Source organism: Coregonus lavaretus (assembly GCF_964263955.1).
Source record: "Coregonus lavaretus genome assembly, chromosome: 29".
Taxonomy (NCBI): Eukaryota; Metazoa; Chordata; class Actinopteri; order Salmoniformes; family Salmonidae; genus Coregonus; species Coregonus lavaretus.
The window spans coordinates 29640993-29657745 of record NC_140016.1 but is presented as its reverse complement, the minus strand read 5'-3'; the positions used below and the strand labels follow the sequence as shown (position 1 = coordinate 29657745).

Below are 16753 nucleotides of genomic sequence, written 5' to 3'. Positions count from 1 at the left end.
GTTTTTGTTTTGATTAGTTAGGTAGCTAGCTAACATTACATTATACCAGTCAGATGAGAGCTAACATTGGCTAGGTAGCTAATCAACAAGCAAGGAAAGCTAGCTATAAGGTTTTTCATATAATTCTTAAGTCATCATGTGTAAACTGCTGACCTAGACACAGATATGCACAAATAAGCTAGCGAACGTCCTTGGCTGCTATGATAGCCAGTTAACGTTAGCTAGGTAGCGTTAGCCAACATAAGACTGTAACGTTAGCTAAGGCGTATGACCAGTTCATGCACCACAATATATATCAAACATTCTTCCACAAAATAGAGCAGCTAGCTAAATAGGTTCAAAGCAGGATCAAAGACAATGCCAAACTTTGGGAAACTGTCACACTGCTAGCTAGCTACCTTACAATGCATGCAATGGGCATTCCAAAACTAGCTAAGTAGGCTACTCCAGAGACCAAGCTATGGTAAGACAAGGCAGCCAGATTTCAGACAGGACAAACGTTGCAGTTAGCTACGCTACATTTCCTCGACTAAGAACCAAGACCACAACACAAACCATAGCCAAGAAAACAAATTGCTTTGTTAAGAAACAGTAAGCTAGTTATGAACGGCATATAGTCAATGGTTGAACCCCAAACTGCAAATGTGACAAATTAGACACTTCGCTATGAGGCTCGAAATTGAGCTCCGGTGGATCCTGTTTCCATTGATCATCCTTGAGATGTTTCTACAACTTGATTGGTGTCTACCTGTGGTCAATTCAATTGATTGGACATGATTTGGAAAGGCACACACCTGTCTATATAAGGTCCCACAGTTGACAGTGCATGTCAGAGCAAAAACCAAGCCATGAGATCGAAGGAATTGTCCGTAGAGCTCCGAGACAGGATTGTGTTGAGGCACAGATCTGGGGAAGGGCACCATAACATTTCTGCAACATTGAAGGTCCCCAAGCACACAGTGGCCTCCATCATTCTTAAATGGAAGAAGTTTGGAACCACCAAGACACTTCCTAGAGCTGGCCGCCCGGCCAAACTGAGCAATCGGGGGGGAAGGGCCTTGGACAGGGAGGTGACCAAGAACCCGATGGTCACTCTGACAGAGCTCTAGAGTTCCTCTGTGGAGATGGGAGAACCTTCTAGAAGGACGACCATCTCTGCAGCACTCCACCAATCAGGCCTTTATGGTTGTGGCCAGACGGAAGCCACTCCTCAGTAAAAGGCACATGACAGCCCACTTGGAGTTTGTCAAAAGGCACCTAAAGACTCTCAGACCATGAGAAACAAGATTCTCTGGTCTGATGAAACCAAGATTGAACACTTTGGCCTGAATGCCAAGCGTCACATCGGGAGGAAACCTGGCACCATCCCTACGGTGAAGCATGGTGGTGGCATCATCATGCTGTGGGGATGTTTTTCAGTGGCAGGGAGACTAGTCAGGATCAAGGCAAAGATGAACGGAGCAAAGTACAGAGTGATCCTTGATGAAAACCTGTTCTCATAATTCACCATAACATAAAAACATGGACGGATTGAAGAAGATCAGTGGTTGAGATGGTTGACGCAGCATAATACACGGAGAGATACATGATGAAACAGGGAACAAGATATTGCCCAAGTCTCTCAAACATGTAGTGAGGTAGTATGTGATTCAAACACCAGTTCCTTGGTGTATCAGTGTCCTAGCACCGTGACAATCTAAAGGTTGAGAAATCCAAACACACCCTCAAAAGAAGAAGACAGACTGCTAGACTTCAACATGGATATTTTCCCACAGATGAGAGAGACACATAGACACTTGTCCCCAAATCAAGCCTTATAAATCTAGAAGGGTGGGCTTGTCCAACATTTATTGATGATACTGCCAAGTCACATAAGCACCTGTCAAAACTTCTCTCCTCCTTTCTTCTCTCGCCTTTTGATGTCTCTCTCTGCCTCTCTCACTCTCTCGCTCGTAGCCATACCCCATTCTCTCTCCCTTCTTCCCTTTTTTGCTAACTTTCTTTGACAGGGAGAGGGAAAAATGTAAGCTTTGGATCTCTGATTGATTACACACAGAACCCGGAGCCGAACGCGGATAGGGGAGGCACCGGTTCATTTTCCATTTTAAATAAAGATGGAAAAGAAGGGAAACTGCCAAGGCTATTCATTTGATCTGAATGGAACTTCAATAAAGCAAATTCCAAGACAGCTATTTCAGTTAATCATTGGGAGGCATTCCCCAAGCAACCTTTTGTCTTGGGCCCTGACAGGCTGCAACTGTTATTTTAGCCCGCCAGAGCGCTCTATATTAAATCAATATATAATATTACCAAGGTCGGAACTATACCCCAGCCACATGAAGCATATATTTCTCAACCGCTGGTGACACTGTCCCATTTGTCTCTCTATCGCAAAACAGTCTTGCTGATTCTTCTGCCTTCTCCTCAATGCAAATGTATGTAATACTTTAGTTTCTTTCACATTGAATCCCCTTGGTGGAAATGTGTCTTGTGTCTCCTATCGAACAAGCATAGCATTGCATGCTAGCAAGGTCTATTAAAGTGTTATATAGGGGGAAATATTGAAGGTATTTGATTGTATTAAGTTCATAACTTTTGTCTCAATTAATAGTTCATACTTTTCCATGATTGATTAAAAACATTGATTTTCACAATTAATGAAGTCCCTACACGTGACAATACTGCACATCTCAACACTGAGGCTCAATCACAGTAGGGTCTAATATATATCTCTCAGTACTTGATTCATTCTGTGCTTGAGGATGGTGTCACAGGCTTTTTGTGGGGTGTGTCTGCCATCTACTGGTAGATATATTCAATGCAGGGCAACATAAAGATCTATTGTGCATATAAAGTCATGCTATAAAATATCTGATACATTTCCACATAATAGAATCCCATAAAATAATCTGGACCAATACACCTTTCAAATACCAACTTCTGTATGAATGTCGATACAAATATCAAACTAATAATACCTACTATTACAGTGAAATTATAGAAATATAATGAGGTTGGTATTAGGCATTTCCTCAGTTTGAGTGCACTTTGCAGAGGTAATTAAAATCTTTGGACCGTAGTAACCTAGGAAAGAAGTAGAAGGTAGTTTATAAGGTATATGGCTTATCTGAAGTCCATGGTCAGGAGGATAATAATCGACCTATTAACTTCATCTTCATCCAGCTGGCTCAGGCCCGTCTGTATCACATTTTGATGATTTTTCGAACGCTAGTGGGGAATAGGGGAAAGATCAAACACCCATAGGTGAGCTAAAGAGCATTTATTTGAGACACTTGCAATGTATCACGTACTTTAGCTAACAATTAAAGGCACAACGACATGAAGACATCATATGAACTTGAACTATTTGTATTTAATCAGACTCTACAACTCCTACTCTAAAGCTGTGATGTAATTATCCCATGTTAAGTACAATGCCATGAAAAAGTATTTGCCCCCTTTCTGATTTTCTCTATTTTTGCATATTTTGGACATTGAATGTTATCAGATCTTCAACCAAAAGCTAATATTAGATCAAGGGAACCTGAGTGAACAAATAACACAACATATTGATATTTTATTCATTTATTTAATAAACAAAGTTATGCAACACCCAATGCCCCTGTGTGAAAAAGTAATTGCCACCTTACACTCAATAACTGGTTGTGCCACCTTTAGCTGCATTGACTGCAACCAAACACTTCCTGTAGTTGTTGATCAGTCTCTCACATCCCTGTGGAGGAATTTTGGCCCACTCTTCCATGCAGAACTGCTTTAACTCAGCGACATTTGTGGGTTTTCGAGTATGAACTGCTCATTTCAGGTCCTGCCAGAACATCTCATTGGGTTTAGGTCTGGACTTTGACTAGGCCAAAGTAAACATTTTGACTAATCTGTCCATAGAACATTCTTCCAGGAGTCTTGACGATCATCCAGGTGCTTCCAGGTGCTTTTTTGGCAAACATGAGTGTAATTTTTGGACGACATGAGTCCCATTATGTCTGGCGAAAACCAAACACTGCATTCCACAGTAAGAACCTCATACCAACGGTCAAGCATGGTGGTGGTATTGTGATGGTTTGGGGATGCTTTACTGCCTCAGGACCTGGATGACTTACCATCATTGACGGAACCATGAATTATTCTCTGTATCAGAGAATTCTAAAGGAGAATGTCAGGCCATCCGTCCATGAGCTGAAGCTGAAGCGCAGCTGGGTCATGCAGCAAGACAATGATCAAAAACACACAAGCAAGTCTACTTCGGAATGGCTGAAAAGCAACATATTTAAAGTTCTGGAATGGCCTAGTCAAAATCCAGACCTAAACCCAATGTGATGATGTGGCAGGACCTTAAACAAGCAGTTCATGCTTGAAAACCCACAAATGTAGCTGAGTTAAAGTAGTTCTGCATGGAAGAGTGGGCCAAAATGTCTCTACAGCGACGTGAGAGACTGATCAACCACTACAGGAACCATTCCAGCTAAAGGTGGCACAACCAATTATTGAGTGTAAGGGGACAATTACTTTTTCACACAGTGGCATTGGGTGTTGCATATAACTTTGTTTATTAAATAAATTAAATAAGTATCAACATTTTCTGTTATCTGTTCACTCAGGTTCCCTTGGTCTAATATTAGGTTTTGGTTGAAAATCTGATCAGAGTCAAAAATATGAAAAATTGAGAAAATCAGAAAGGGGCAAATATGTTTTCACAGCACTGTATATTGGACAGAACTCAGCTATCCAGTGACCACACACACATTGAGAGCTCTCACCTCTTCCCGGTGTGCAGGAGGTCAAAGGCATCATTGATCTGATCCAGGGTCAGAGTGTGGGTCACAAACTCATCCAGCTTCAGTTTCTTGTTCATGTAGTCCCCAACGAGTTTGGGGACACTCTCCACACTCTTCCACCCTGTTGGAAAATCATATCAAATCAAATCAAATTTTATTGGTCACATGCGCCGAATACAACAGGTGCAGACATTACAGTGAAATGCTTACTTACAGCCCTTAACCAACAGTGCATTTATTTTTAACAAAAAAAGTTAAAATAAAACAACAACAAAAAAAGTGTTGAGAGAAAAAAGAACAGAAGTAAAATAAAGTGACAGTAGGGAGGCTATATATACAGGGGGGTACCGTTGCAGAGTCAATGTGCGGGGGCACCGGCTAGTTGAGGTAGTTGAGGTAATATGTACATGTGGGTAGAGTTAAAGTGACTATTTAATTTAAGTGGCATAAATAATTAACAGAGTAGCAGCAGCGTAAAAAGGATGGGGTGGGGGGGCAGTGCAAATAGTCCGGGTAGCCATGATTAGCTGTTCAGGAGTCTTATGGCTTGGGGGTAGAAGCTGTTGAGAAGTCTTTTGGACCTAGACTTGGCACTCCGGTACCGCTTGCCATGCGGTAGCAGAGAGAACAGTCTATGACTAGGGTGGCTGGAGTCTTTGACAATTTTGAGGGCCTTCCTCTGACACCGCCTGGTATAGAGGTCCTGGATGGCAGGAAGCTTGGCCCCAGTGATGTACTGGGCCGTACGCACTACCCTCTGTAGTGCCTTGCGGTCGGAGGCCAAGCAGTTGCCATACCAGGCGGTGATGCAACCAGTCAGGATGCTCTCGATGGTGCAGCTGTATAATTTTTTGAGGATCTGAGGACCCATGCCAAATCTTTTCAGTCTCCTGAGGGGGAATAGGCTTTGTCGTGCCCTCTTCACGTGCCCTCTGTAAGAGACAAATGACACCATGTGCTTGTGTAATTGCTCACTGTTTGGTCATATATTTCATATAGACATATGAAGTGCGTTGGTAACACTACACCTGAACCCTCCATCATAGGGGCTACAAAACGGCATCATAACATGACATTACAAATGACATACACAGTCAAGACCGTTATTGTCAGCTTATGACAATTCACTTTGCACTGTTTTGGCACAAACAATGTTTAGATTGGCTACACTTAGACTGGCTTTAATATGTCTCACATGGTCAACTCACCTCCAAAGTATGTCCCCTTCAAGGTGCGGCCCACCAAGAGGTCTTGAGGGAATAGAGATATCTCCCCCACCTCTGTCCATCCTACAACGACACAGACACCCCAGGCATCCTTACAGCTCTCCAGGCAGCTCTATGGAAGAAAAAGGAAAACTGAGAACTGAAACTGTTTGTCCATTAGCGATGCAATTCTGGCAATTTTTTGATACTGATACCACCAGACTATAGCTTGCCGATACCCACAAGGAAGGTGAGTGACCACACAAACTGTCTTACATGTAGCCCAATTCCTTTGAATTTTACCATTTGAAAGGATACAAAAATGACTTCCTGAACACCAACTATGACAGTCACATTCCCCACACACTCCAGGGCGAAGTCCACCCCTCCGCCGGTCATCTCCACCAACACCTCCTGGATGGGCTTGCTGTGGTCCTTGGGGTTCACAAACTCAGTGGCCCCAAAGGCCTCTGCCTTTTCAAACTTGTCCAGGTAGATATCCACTGCGATGATTCTGGCAGCCCCGGCAACTTTGCAGCCCATGACTGTTGCTAGGCCCACAGCCCCCAACCCAAACACTACACATGTGGAGCCAGCTCAACCTGAAGAAGGATAAGGAAAACCGTTATAGTTATCTTGACATCACATTTAAGCCTGTTGAGACACAAGACTGCACTTAGCACTAAACAGCACTGCAAATACATAGTTTGTTTTGTCTTAGTGTAAATGCATGGGGTTTGAAGCCTTATTTAACAACATTCACACTTTTTATTCTCACAAATGCTTTGGCTTAGTTTGTCATGAATACACCCATGACTACGATACTGTATAGCCTACTCTAATTTCCCACCTTGGCAGTTTTGAGAGCTGCACCGTAACCAGTGGAGATGCCTCAGCCGAACAGGCATACAGTGTCCAGGGGTGCGTCTTCTCTGATCTTGGTCACGGCAGTATCAGGGACCACAGTGTACTGAGATAAGGAGCTGATGCCCATGAAGTGGTTCACCTGTTTCCCTTTGCAGGATATCCTGCTGGTGCCATCGGTTATGACACCCATAAGTAAATTATCCCTGAAATAAAATTAAGTGTCGATGTTGCTGTAAGAGACAAATGTGATGACCACAATCCTCAAGCAGCCTTGAACTATTGACAGGCTACTTCGGAGTTTGGGTAATATACAACACGTAAAAAGAGAATGCATGCCTTGGAGTAATAGGTTAACCTAGCTGAGTTACCAGTTCTTTTTGCACAAATCCGTCTTCGGACTCAGACAACGTTCACACTCTCCACATTGTGGTAAAAAGAGTGGAATCACTTTATCCCCAGAGGAAACAAAAGGGGAAATGCATGGAAAAAAAGAATGGGGTCCTTACTTTTGAATTATGTAGATAACTTCATACCCCATTTTGGTAGCACTTTATAATAACACCTTGTAAAAAAGCATTGATAAAGGATTAGTAAATAGTTTATTCATAATGTATTAATCATTACTCCCATATTTGTAACTGTTGGTAAGCTAGTTATTCACACATTTATAAACAACCTTTAAAATATGTAATAATGATTTATAAGATCATTCATAATATGTTTAATATAAGTCTGCATATAACATTTCCTAATCATTAGTCAAGTATTTTTGCACGGTTTAATCTAAGTGAGTGGGCTATTTATACTTTAAAATATACTTTACACATGTTTTGAGTGACCAGTGTAATTTCTCACAAAAACATTGACATGCCATTGGTAGACATTCCAACAGAACCTGATGCTCCTTAAAGCTAGAATTCTTAATTAAAACAATAAGAAAGCGACCCCCCTGTTTCACTAAAATGCAAAGGGATGGAGCTAGAGAAATGTAACCACTCTCAAATTCATAGACAGATCTATGGACGCAAGGACTGACCATCCATGATATCAAATGTACAGTGGGGGAAAAAAGTATTTAGTCAGCCACCAATTCTGCAAGTTCTCCCACTTAAAAAGATGAGAGAGGCCTGTAATTTTCATCATAGGTACACGTCAACTATGACAGACAAAATGAGAAAAATTCCAGAAAATCACATTGTAGGATTTTTTATGAATTTATTTGCAAATTATGGTGGAAAATAAGTATTTGGTCAATAACAAAAGTTTCTCAATACTTTGTTATATACCCTTTATTGGCAATGACACAGGTCAAACGTTTTCTGTAAGTCTTCACAAGGTTTTCACACACTGTTGCTGGTATTTTGGCCCATACCTCCATGCAGATCTCCTCTAGAGCAGTGATGTTTTGGGGCTGTCGCTGGGCAACACAGACTTTCAACTCCCTCCAAAGATTTTCTATGGGGTTGAGATCTGGATACTGGCTAGGCCACTCCAGGACCTTGAAATGCTTCTTACGAAGCCACTCCTTCGTTGCCAGGGCGGTGTGTTTGGGATCATTGTCATGCTGAAAGACCCAGCCACGTTTCATCTTAAATGCCCTTGCTGGTGGAAGGAGGTTTTCACTCAAAATCTCACGATACATGGCCCCATTCATTCTTTCCTTTACACGGATCAGTCGTCCTGGTCCCTTTGCAGAAAAACAGCCCCAAAGCATGATGTTTCCACCCCCATGCTTCACAGTAGGTATGGTGTTCTTTGGATGCAACTCAGCATTCTTTGTCCTCCAAACACGACGAGTTGAGTTTTTACCAAAAAGTTCTATTTTGGTTTCATCTGACCATATGACATTCTCCCAATCCTCTTCTGGATCATCCAAATGCACTCTAGCAAACTTCAGACAGGCCTGGACATGTACTGGCTTAAGCAGGGGGACACGTCTGGCACTGCAGGTTTGAGTCCCTGGCGGCGTAGTGTGTTACTGATGGTAGGCTTTGTTACTTTGGTCCCAGCTCTCTGCAGGTCATTCACTAGGTCCCCCCGTGTGGTTCTGGGATTTTTGCTCACCGTTCTTGTGATCATTTTGACCCCACGCGGTGAGATCTTGCGTGGAGCCCCAGATCGAGGGAGATTATCAGTGTCTTGTATGTCTTCCATTTCCTAATAATTGCTCCCACAGTTGATTTCTTCAAACCAAGCTGCTTACCTATTGCAGATTCAGTCTTCCCAGCCTGGTGCAGGTCTACAATTTTGTTTCTGTTGTCCTTTGACAGCTCTTTGGTCTTGGCCATAGTGGAGTTTGGAGTGTGACTGTTTGAGGTTGTGGACAGGTGTCTTTTATACTGATAACAAGTTCAAACAGGTGCCATTAATACAGATAACGAGTGGAGGACAGAGGAGCCTCTTAAAGAAGAAGTTACAGGTCTGTGAGAGCCAGAAATCTTGCTTGTTTGTAGGTGACCAAATACTTATTTTCTACCATAATAGGCAAATAAATTCATTAAAAACCCTACAATGTGATTTTCTGGATTTTTTTTCCTCAATTTGTCTGTCATAGTTGACGTGTACCTATGATGAAAATTACAGGCCTCTCTCATCTTTTTAAGTGGGAGAACTTGCACAATTGGTGGCTGACTAAATAAAAAATTTTCCCACTGTATAGTTTTAACCATGTTATACAGTGTTTGTTTACATTTACGTTATTGGAGTAAAACAAGCTTATATTCTGGGTTCTGATGGGGTACAACAGTTGAACTAAGCTCATGAGGAATTTATAAATTATATTCTTTAAGAATCCATGCGTATGTCATTAATTTATAAGTCAAAAAATGGATGTAGCAACAAAGGATTCTAGCTTTAAGGTTTCAAAATAGCCTAGAACATATCAATGGTAAAAGAATAAGAACACAACACAGGATGTTTAAGGAAATACTGTATATCTATATTTTTATTCACAAAAACCAGGGCCGACACGTTCCACCACGCCTGACCCCTCGTGGGAAAGGCCACAGATGCATGCGTGCACCAGTCTCATAGAGGTAACCCCAGTCACTGTGGCACACACCACTTGCTGCAACCTCTCCAACAACAGAAACAGCACACAGTTTATTTTTAAGGTTAATATCCCTGTGAGTACTAGGCTTTACATAAGCATTGGTCTGGGAAATGTTTAGCATAGGGGGAAGTCGTGGTTACCTTTATACGCACTTTGTGAGCCTTAGATGGGCCCACGTATACCTCCTCAATTGACAGGGGTTTGCCATGCTCCCACGCTACTGCTGCCTTGCACTTGATTACCAGGGGTAATAGTAATAGATGCAATATATGCATTATAAAAATCGGGGCCTTATTACACAGACGGCCACTGCGTGGGCTTACAACAAGACCGACAAGTGATTGCGTACCTGCCACTCAGTATTCATTATAACTTTTTCTAGATGTGAGTCTAGGGAAAATAAAGCACATCAACAAGTAGGCTGATAAATATAAATATTTCTAGGTGTGACAGTTGTAGATCTGTCAAACATTTACACATTACAGAGGTATCATTATGCTAGCTCTAGTCCAGGTTGTTACGTGTGGCTTGACGCTCAAGTTGCACTCAATGATGTGTACAACCCTGGATTTCTGATGCTACGTAATGGCCAATGAGAGGCTTTGAAGCCACCAGTGCAATATTGGCACTCCCCAGAAGGAGCAGTCCTCCATAGGAATGAATGGAATAAAACAGTATTTCAACTAAATGTTACAAGGATAAAATTACATGTATTTAAGTATTTATTTGCTGTAACACTTGTACTCTCTGTAATATTAGTACTCTCCAAAAATACTAAATATATGTACATTACCAGTCAAAAGATTGGACACACCGACTCATTCAAGGGTCTTTCTTTATTTTTACTATTTTCTACATTGTAGAATAATAGAGAATATATCAAAACTATGAAATAAAACATGGAATCATGTAGTAACCAAAAAAGTGTTAAACAAATCAAAATATATTTGGCATTCTCTCAACTAGCTTCATGAGGTAGTCACCTGGAATGCATTTCAATTAACAGGTGTGCCTCCTTAAAAGTTAATTTGTGGAATTTCTTTCCTTCTTAATGCATTTGAGCCAATCAGTTGTGTTGTGACAAGGTAAGGGGGGTATACAGAAGATAGCCCTATTTGGTGAAAGACCAAGTCCATATTATGGAAAGAACAGCTCAAATAAGCAAAGAGAAATGACAGTCCATCATTACTTTAAGACATGAAGGTCAGTCAATACAGAACATTTCAAGAACTTTGAAAGTTTCTTCAAGTGCAGTTGCAAAAACCATCAAGCGCTATGATGAAACTGGCTCTCATGAAGACCGCCATAGGAATGGAAGACCCATAGTTACCTCTGCTGCAGAGGATAAGTTCATTAGAGTTACAAGCCTCAGAAATTGCAGCCCAAATAAATGATTCACAGAGTTCAAGTCACAGACATATCTCAACATCAACTGTTCAGAGGGGACTGTGTGAATCAGGCCTTCATGGTTGAATTGCTGCAAAGAAACCACTACTAAAGGACATCAATAAGAAGAAGAGACCTGCTTGGGCCAAGAAACACGAGCAATGGTGGAAATTTGTCCTTTGGTCTGGAGTCCAAATTTGAGATTTTTGGTTCCAACCGCCGTGTCTTTGTGTGGGTGAACGGATTATCTCAGCATGTGTAGTTTCCACCTTAAAGCATGGAGGAGGAGGTGTTATGGTGTGAGGGTGCTTTGCTGGTGACACTGTCTGTGATTTATTTAGAATTCAAGGCACACTTAACCAGCATGGCTACCACAGCATTCTGCAGCGATACGACATCCCATCTGGTTTGGGCTTAGTGGGACTATCATTTGTTTTTCAACAGGACAATGACCCAACACACCTCCAGGCTATGTAAGGGCTATTTTACCAAGAAGGAGAGTGATTAAGTGGTGCATCAGATGACCTGGCCTCCACAATTGGTTTGGGATGAGTCCCGTGTAGCTCAGTTGGTAGAGCATGGTGCGTGCAACGCCAGGGTTGTGGGTTCGATTCCCACGGGGGGCCAGTATTTAAAAAAATGTGTAGGTTTTTTTATGTTCAGTTCACTTTAAAAGTATGCATTAGAGATGGAATCCACAGTAGGGGAACCAGTGCCACTGTCCGCCCCATGGCTGTTGTTATTGTTTTGTTGACGAAGCGGAAATGAGTATTGTTGCACAATGTGGCAAAAAAAAAATCCTGTGCATATTCTGCTTGTTCTATCACGCTGCAATGATGTCCGTGGGGAAAAAAATAACAGTGTTCGTTGTTTGCTGTATACTTATTTGTTGTTGTAATATCGCAAACAGATGTGGCAGTTTCAACATGAAAGATTCCAGCGTTAAGGTGTCTGTAACAGGATACACTTGTCAAAAACGAATGTAGACATTAATAAAAGCATTTATATAGCTTTCAAAATATTTTTTTATGATGTAGGAGTAATACCAAAATGGCTGTGCAGGGGCTTCAAAACAGCGCCCCTGTTAGTTAGCTGTGGTTAATACATATCACTGGTCTCACGTAACGCCCTGGACCAGAGCTACATAATGCAAGGGTACACAATTGCAGTTTTATAACAATTAGTAGTTTAAAAAACATTATTATTATACCGCCTTATTTCAATTAGCCTACTCTAAAGAATATGTAAAGAATACATGTGTCTGCTCTCAAAAGTCGTACTGTTAACTTGTCAGCAAATCCAGTTCCAGAACTTCCAGTATTGTCAAAGTGGGTGTGTGGTGTTCTCAGGCAGGGAGAGAATCTCAATAACTTTTCCTCGCGCCCTATCTCTGCTCCACTCGCATCCTTGTCAAACCCCATTGGATGAGAAAGTCAGAGGTCCCGCCCCACTGACCTTCTCCTCCAATGGATTTTGAGAAAGACACAAGGCAAGAGGACGCGAGGAGAAAGATATTGAGATCTTCCCCAAGTGTTTTTCACAGGATGTCGTAAATTAACGACGGTCTGAGTTTTACGACAGTCCAGACCGTTTCTCACCATAGAGATAGATAGATGACTCATATTCGTATCTGTGCTATTATAGCGTCTGTGACTGCATTGGCAGCACCATTGAGGCTATCTCCATTTTAAAGTAGTGAATTTTCCTTTTCTTCATTGGCTGATTGCTCTCAACTCATAGGAATCCCCACCCAGTGGACTACTTTAAAATGGTGGAAGCCCTCAATGGCAATGTCCATGCTAAAATGGGTTTTATAAACTGGGTAGTTTAGGTCCTGGGTGCTGATTGGCTGAAAGCCGTAGTCTATCAGACAATATACCACAAAATTACTTGTTTACTGTTCTAATTATGTTGGTAACCAGTTTATTATAGCAATAAGGCACCTTGGGGGGTTGTGGTATCTGGCCAATATTCCACGGCTAAGGGGCTGTATCCAGCCACTCTGCGTTGGGTTGTGCATAAGAACAGCCCTTAGACATGGTATATTGGCCATATACCACAACCCCCCATGGTATGTTGGCCATAGTCCCCTGTAGCTCAGTTGGTTGAGCACGGCGCTTGCAACGCCAGGGTTGTGGGTTCGTTTCCCTCGGGGGGCCAGTACGAAAATGTATGCACTCACTAACTGTAAGTCGCTCTGGATAAGAGCATATGCTAAATGACTAAAACGTAAATGTAATACCACACCTCCTCGGGCCTTATGATTTAAATATCCATGAAGAGTCCTCTATCTATCTCTATGGTTCTCACTCTAGTTTACGGCACCACCTGAAAGCACACGTGTTTTCGTCGCGTGGAACTTGTGTGTAGCACTCTTCACTCCAGCAGCTGAGCTTATTTGTTGTACAAAGGTATGTCAGTCAAATATATATTTTTGTGTATTTCATCAGTTTAGCGACGCGACCATAATGTGCTCAGCAAAGCATAACGTGATACTGTAGTATTTTGATACGTTGTAAATAAGTAATCGAGCTGGCTAGCTAACGTTACCTTGTTCCATTGATCCCTTGCACGTTGCTGTACTGATATAGTTCATAAACGTGAAATCATGCATTGATCAAGTCATTAGTTAACTTAATCCATTTAATGTTTGTTGGCTACCTAGATAGTTTTATCGTGGTATTTACCTAGCAAAACATGTTCAAACATTCACTAACGTTACTGACTATGTTCGAAGAACATTGCTAGTTGTTTAGTATTTGAAAGTGAAATCTTATCTCCCGTCCTCCAACTATCTCAGGCGCACTAGAAAATGTCCTTCCGAGGAGGAGGTGGAAGAGGGGGCCGTGGTGGCGGATTCAACCGTGGTGGAGGTGGAGGAGGATACGGTGGTGGTGGAGGAGGATATGGTGGTCGAGGTGGCGGCGGCGGTTTCCGAGGTGGTGGACGAGGAGGTCGAGGAGGCTTCCAAGACTATGGCCCTCCAGAATATGTTGTTGGTAAGATGAATAAGACCGCCATGTGATGTTCCAGTGATGGAGAGGGCATTGTCTTTACATCTTGAATTTACACTACACCAGTTGCACATCTAGAGATGTCCATATCGTCTGCCTGGCATTGTAACATCAGTTGGCCTATTTGTACTAGCACATACTGATCCCAGTTCTATTTTTTTCCTGTACTGACCAGATGTCATTGCTCTTGTCTCTGCAGCATTAGGAGAATTCATGCACCCCTGTGAGGATGAAATTGTGTGCAAGTGTGTAACTGAGGAGAACAAAGTTCCCTACTTCAACGCACCCGTGTACTTGGAAAACAAGGAGCAGATCGGGAAAGTGGACGAAATCTTCGGCCAGCTACGTGACTTTGTATCCTTTCAATCTTTTGTTGTCTAACCAGAGTCATCTCTGAAGTGGTTGGGAACATGTTCATGTTTTCCTGATCTCATTAATACCTTCTTCGTGGTGATACAAAATAACACTCGGTGTAAAACATGTATGCTAGAATTCATTTTTTACTGGTTAACATGGAGTTTCATGTCATTTGTGACACTGGTTTGCCCCTTAACCTGAAGATGCAGTATTTCTCTGTTAAACTCTCTGATAATATGAAGGCATCCTCGTTCAAGAAACTACAGAAGGTAAGCTATATCCGTGTATTACATGTAGCAGAGCTGATGGTAGTTAGTGCTTTTATGGTCGATGAGACCCAAACTGGCATCCGTGGTGTTAACAGAGAATGCAAGATACCAGAAACACCTCCCCCAACTCGCTTGTTAACCAATCATCTCTAAATCGAACGCGGAGGCCTCCGTGGTGGTGCACTGAGCTCCGCGCGAGACCTCCACACAGCCAACGTGTACTTCCATTTTCTTGTGGATTTGCTTTAGTTATAGATGGGTTGGTTGTTTAGCAACAAAACTGACAAGTGCAAAACAGACAGGGTTGGCTTAGACTGTTGACAATAAACATCCAATGTTTATCGAAAACATAAATACATTTGCACAATGAGCACTTGTTGTCTCAAATACATCGTTAGTTGTTTCTGTGCTAGCTAGTGAATTTAAGCCTTATTAGCATTGACTTGAAATCAGTCAAAACAACTCAAAACAAGACACGGTATCAAGAACAAGCTGCAATGAAACACTTAAGATTCCCTACATGGCAGTTTCTTGTCATTCTTGCTAGCAAACTGGACATCAGAATCACAACACGCTGACTTCTGTCCCATGGAAGCGTGCACATTGTTTTTGTGATTTTTGTCAGCTAACCCATCTATTGCATAAACATTCCTACAGCATGTATTCTGTAACTCTCATCATATTCTGGTCCACAGTTCTACGTAGACCCAATGAAACTCCTACCACTCCAGAGGTTCCTTCCCAGGCCCCCGGGTGAGAAGGGTCCCCCAAGAGGAGGCAGAGGGGGTAGAGGTGGAAGAGGAGGTCCCCGCGGAGGTAAGAGAAAAATGTAAACAGCACAGGCCCCATGGCTGTGTGTTTTCTTTTTTTTTTTGTGGAGGAATGTTAGTCAATTTTTATACAAAAATATATATTTTGCCCTCCCAGGTGGATTCCGTGGTGGCAGGGGTGGTGGTGACCGTGGCGGATTTGGCAGAGGAGGTTTTAGTGGTGGACGAGGAGGAGGAGGATTCAGAGGTAGAGGAGGTGGCGGTGGACGAGGATTCAGAGGTAAGTCCAAATCCTGGAAAAGGACATTGAATTAACGTGAATAGACAAGTTGTAAAGCTGCTATGCATTTTGTGTTTCTGTGGTGTTGATATGCCTTTTTCTATCATCAAGGTGGGAGATGATGACAAACTGTTTGCTTCGGGGATCCTCACCAAGTGTCAATACCGGCAGGAAGCAAATCGGCGCGATGCCTGAGCTTGGCTCTGTTGAACTTGACTTATGGAGAACAGACATTGCATATTTTTATACTGCTCATCTGTCAATTTGTTTTGTTTTTGTACACCAATCTTTGATGAATAATGTGTGAATTCTTGGCTTTTATTTAATGACCTTTGAATGCACTCTGCTGTCACAGGTAATGGTATCATTAATAGCCCAGTTGCTGTTGCAACTCTTCAACATTGTTCACACTGGATGGTTTTTGGGTACATTTTGGATATGGTGTTATTATTATTATAATACTGTTGGATATGATTCAGAGCTTTCAGTTAGACCAAAATATGGGCCCCTTGGGGGAACTGGGCTGTTTTATCAATGTCATGTTGGAGTGCAACAGTCATTTCGATGTTTATGAAGCCAGAAATCGATGAAACCCTGATGTTTGTAAGTGGATGATATGATGGACATGAGTTAATTTGTTATCATTACAAATAAGTGGAAAATATTGTAGGAACCCCAGATAATCCAGAACGGTTACAGAGTACTGCCATCTTTTGTAAAGAAAAGCCTTTGATTAAACGGTGCTCTGTAGGAATCTCCA

The 16753-nt window shown here is 42.0% G+C and overlaps 1 protein-coding gene and 1 pseudogene across 2 annotated transcripts in view; one reads left to right on the top strand and one right to left on the bottom strand.

Annotated features, from left to right (window-relative positions):
- The window catches only part of LOC311104625 (alcohol dehydrogenase class-3-like), a 134026-nt pseudogene extending 123834 nt beyond the window's left edge, over positions 1-10192 (bottom strand). The window contains exons 1-7 of the transcript in view: positions 10058-10192; positions 9888-9939; positions 7234-7366; positions 6849-7068; positions 6341-6600; positions 6002-6131; positions 4776-4914 (exon numbers count right to left, since the gene is read on the bottom strand). The product of the transcript in view is annotated as an alcohol dehydrogenase class-3-like (transcript). The remainder of the gene's footprint in view (positions 1-4775; positions 4915-6001; positions 6132-6340; positions 6601-6848; positions 7069-7233; positions 7367-9887; positions 9940-10057) is intronic.
- A 3419-nt stretch (positions 10193-13611) lies between these two features.
- On the top strand, positions 13612-16753 carry LOC311104692 (H/ACA ribonucleoprotein complex subunit 1-like). Its single transcript, XM_084146572.1, has 7 exons — positions 13612-13714; positions 14104-14302; positions 14517-14671; positions 14884-14943; positions 15639-15759; positions 15871-15993; positions 16105-16753. The coding sequence occupies exons 2-7, from the start codon at positions 14116-14118 to the stop codon at positions 16113-16115; spliced, it is 657 nt and encodes a 218-aa protein (XP_084002698.1). The 5' UTR covers positions 13612-13714; positions 14104-14115; the 3' UTR covers positions 16116-16753.

Bases quoted from the DNA above. Each gene is read 5' to 3' on its own strand.
- LOC311104692 (XM_084146572.1), top strand. From the start codon at position 14,116: ATGTCCTTCCGAGGAGGAGGTGGAAGAGGGGGCCGTGGTGGCGGATTC. The intron at 14,672-14,883 runs GTATCCTTTCAA...CTGAAGATGCAG, and splicing joins TCGGCCAGCTACGTGACTTT to TATTTCTCTGTTAAACTCTC. The intron at 14,944-15,638 runs GTAAGCTATATC...TCTGGTCCACAG, and splicing joins CGTTCAAGAAACTACAGAAG to TTCTACGTAGACCCAATGAA.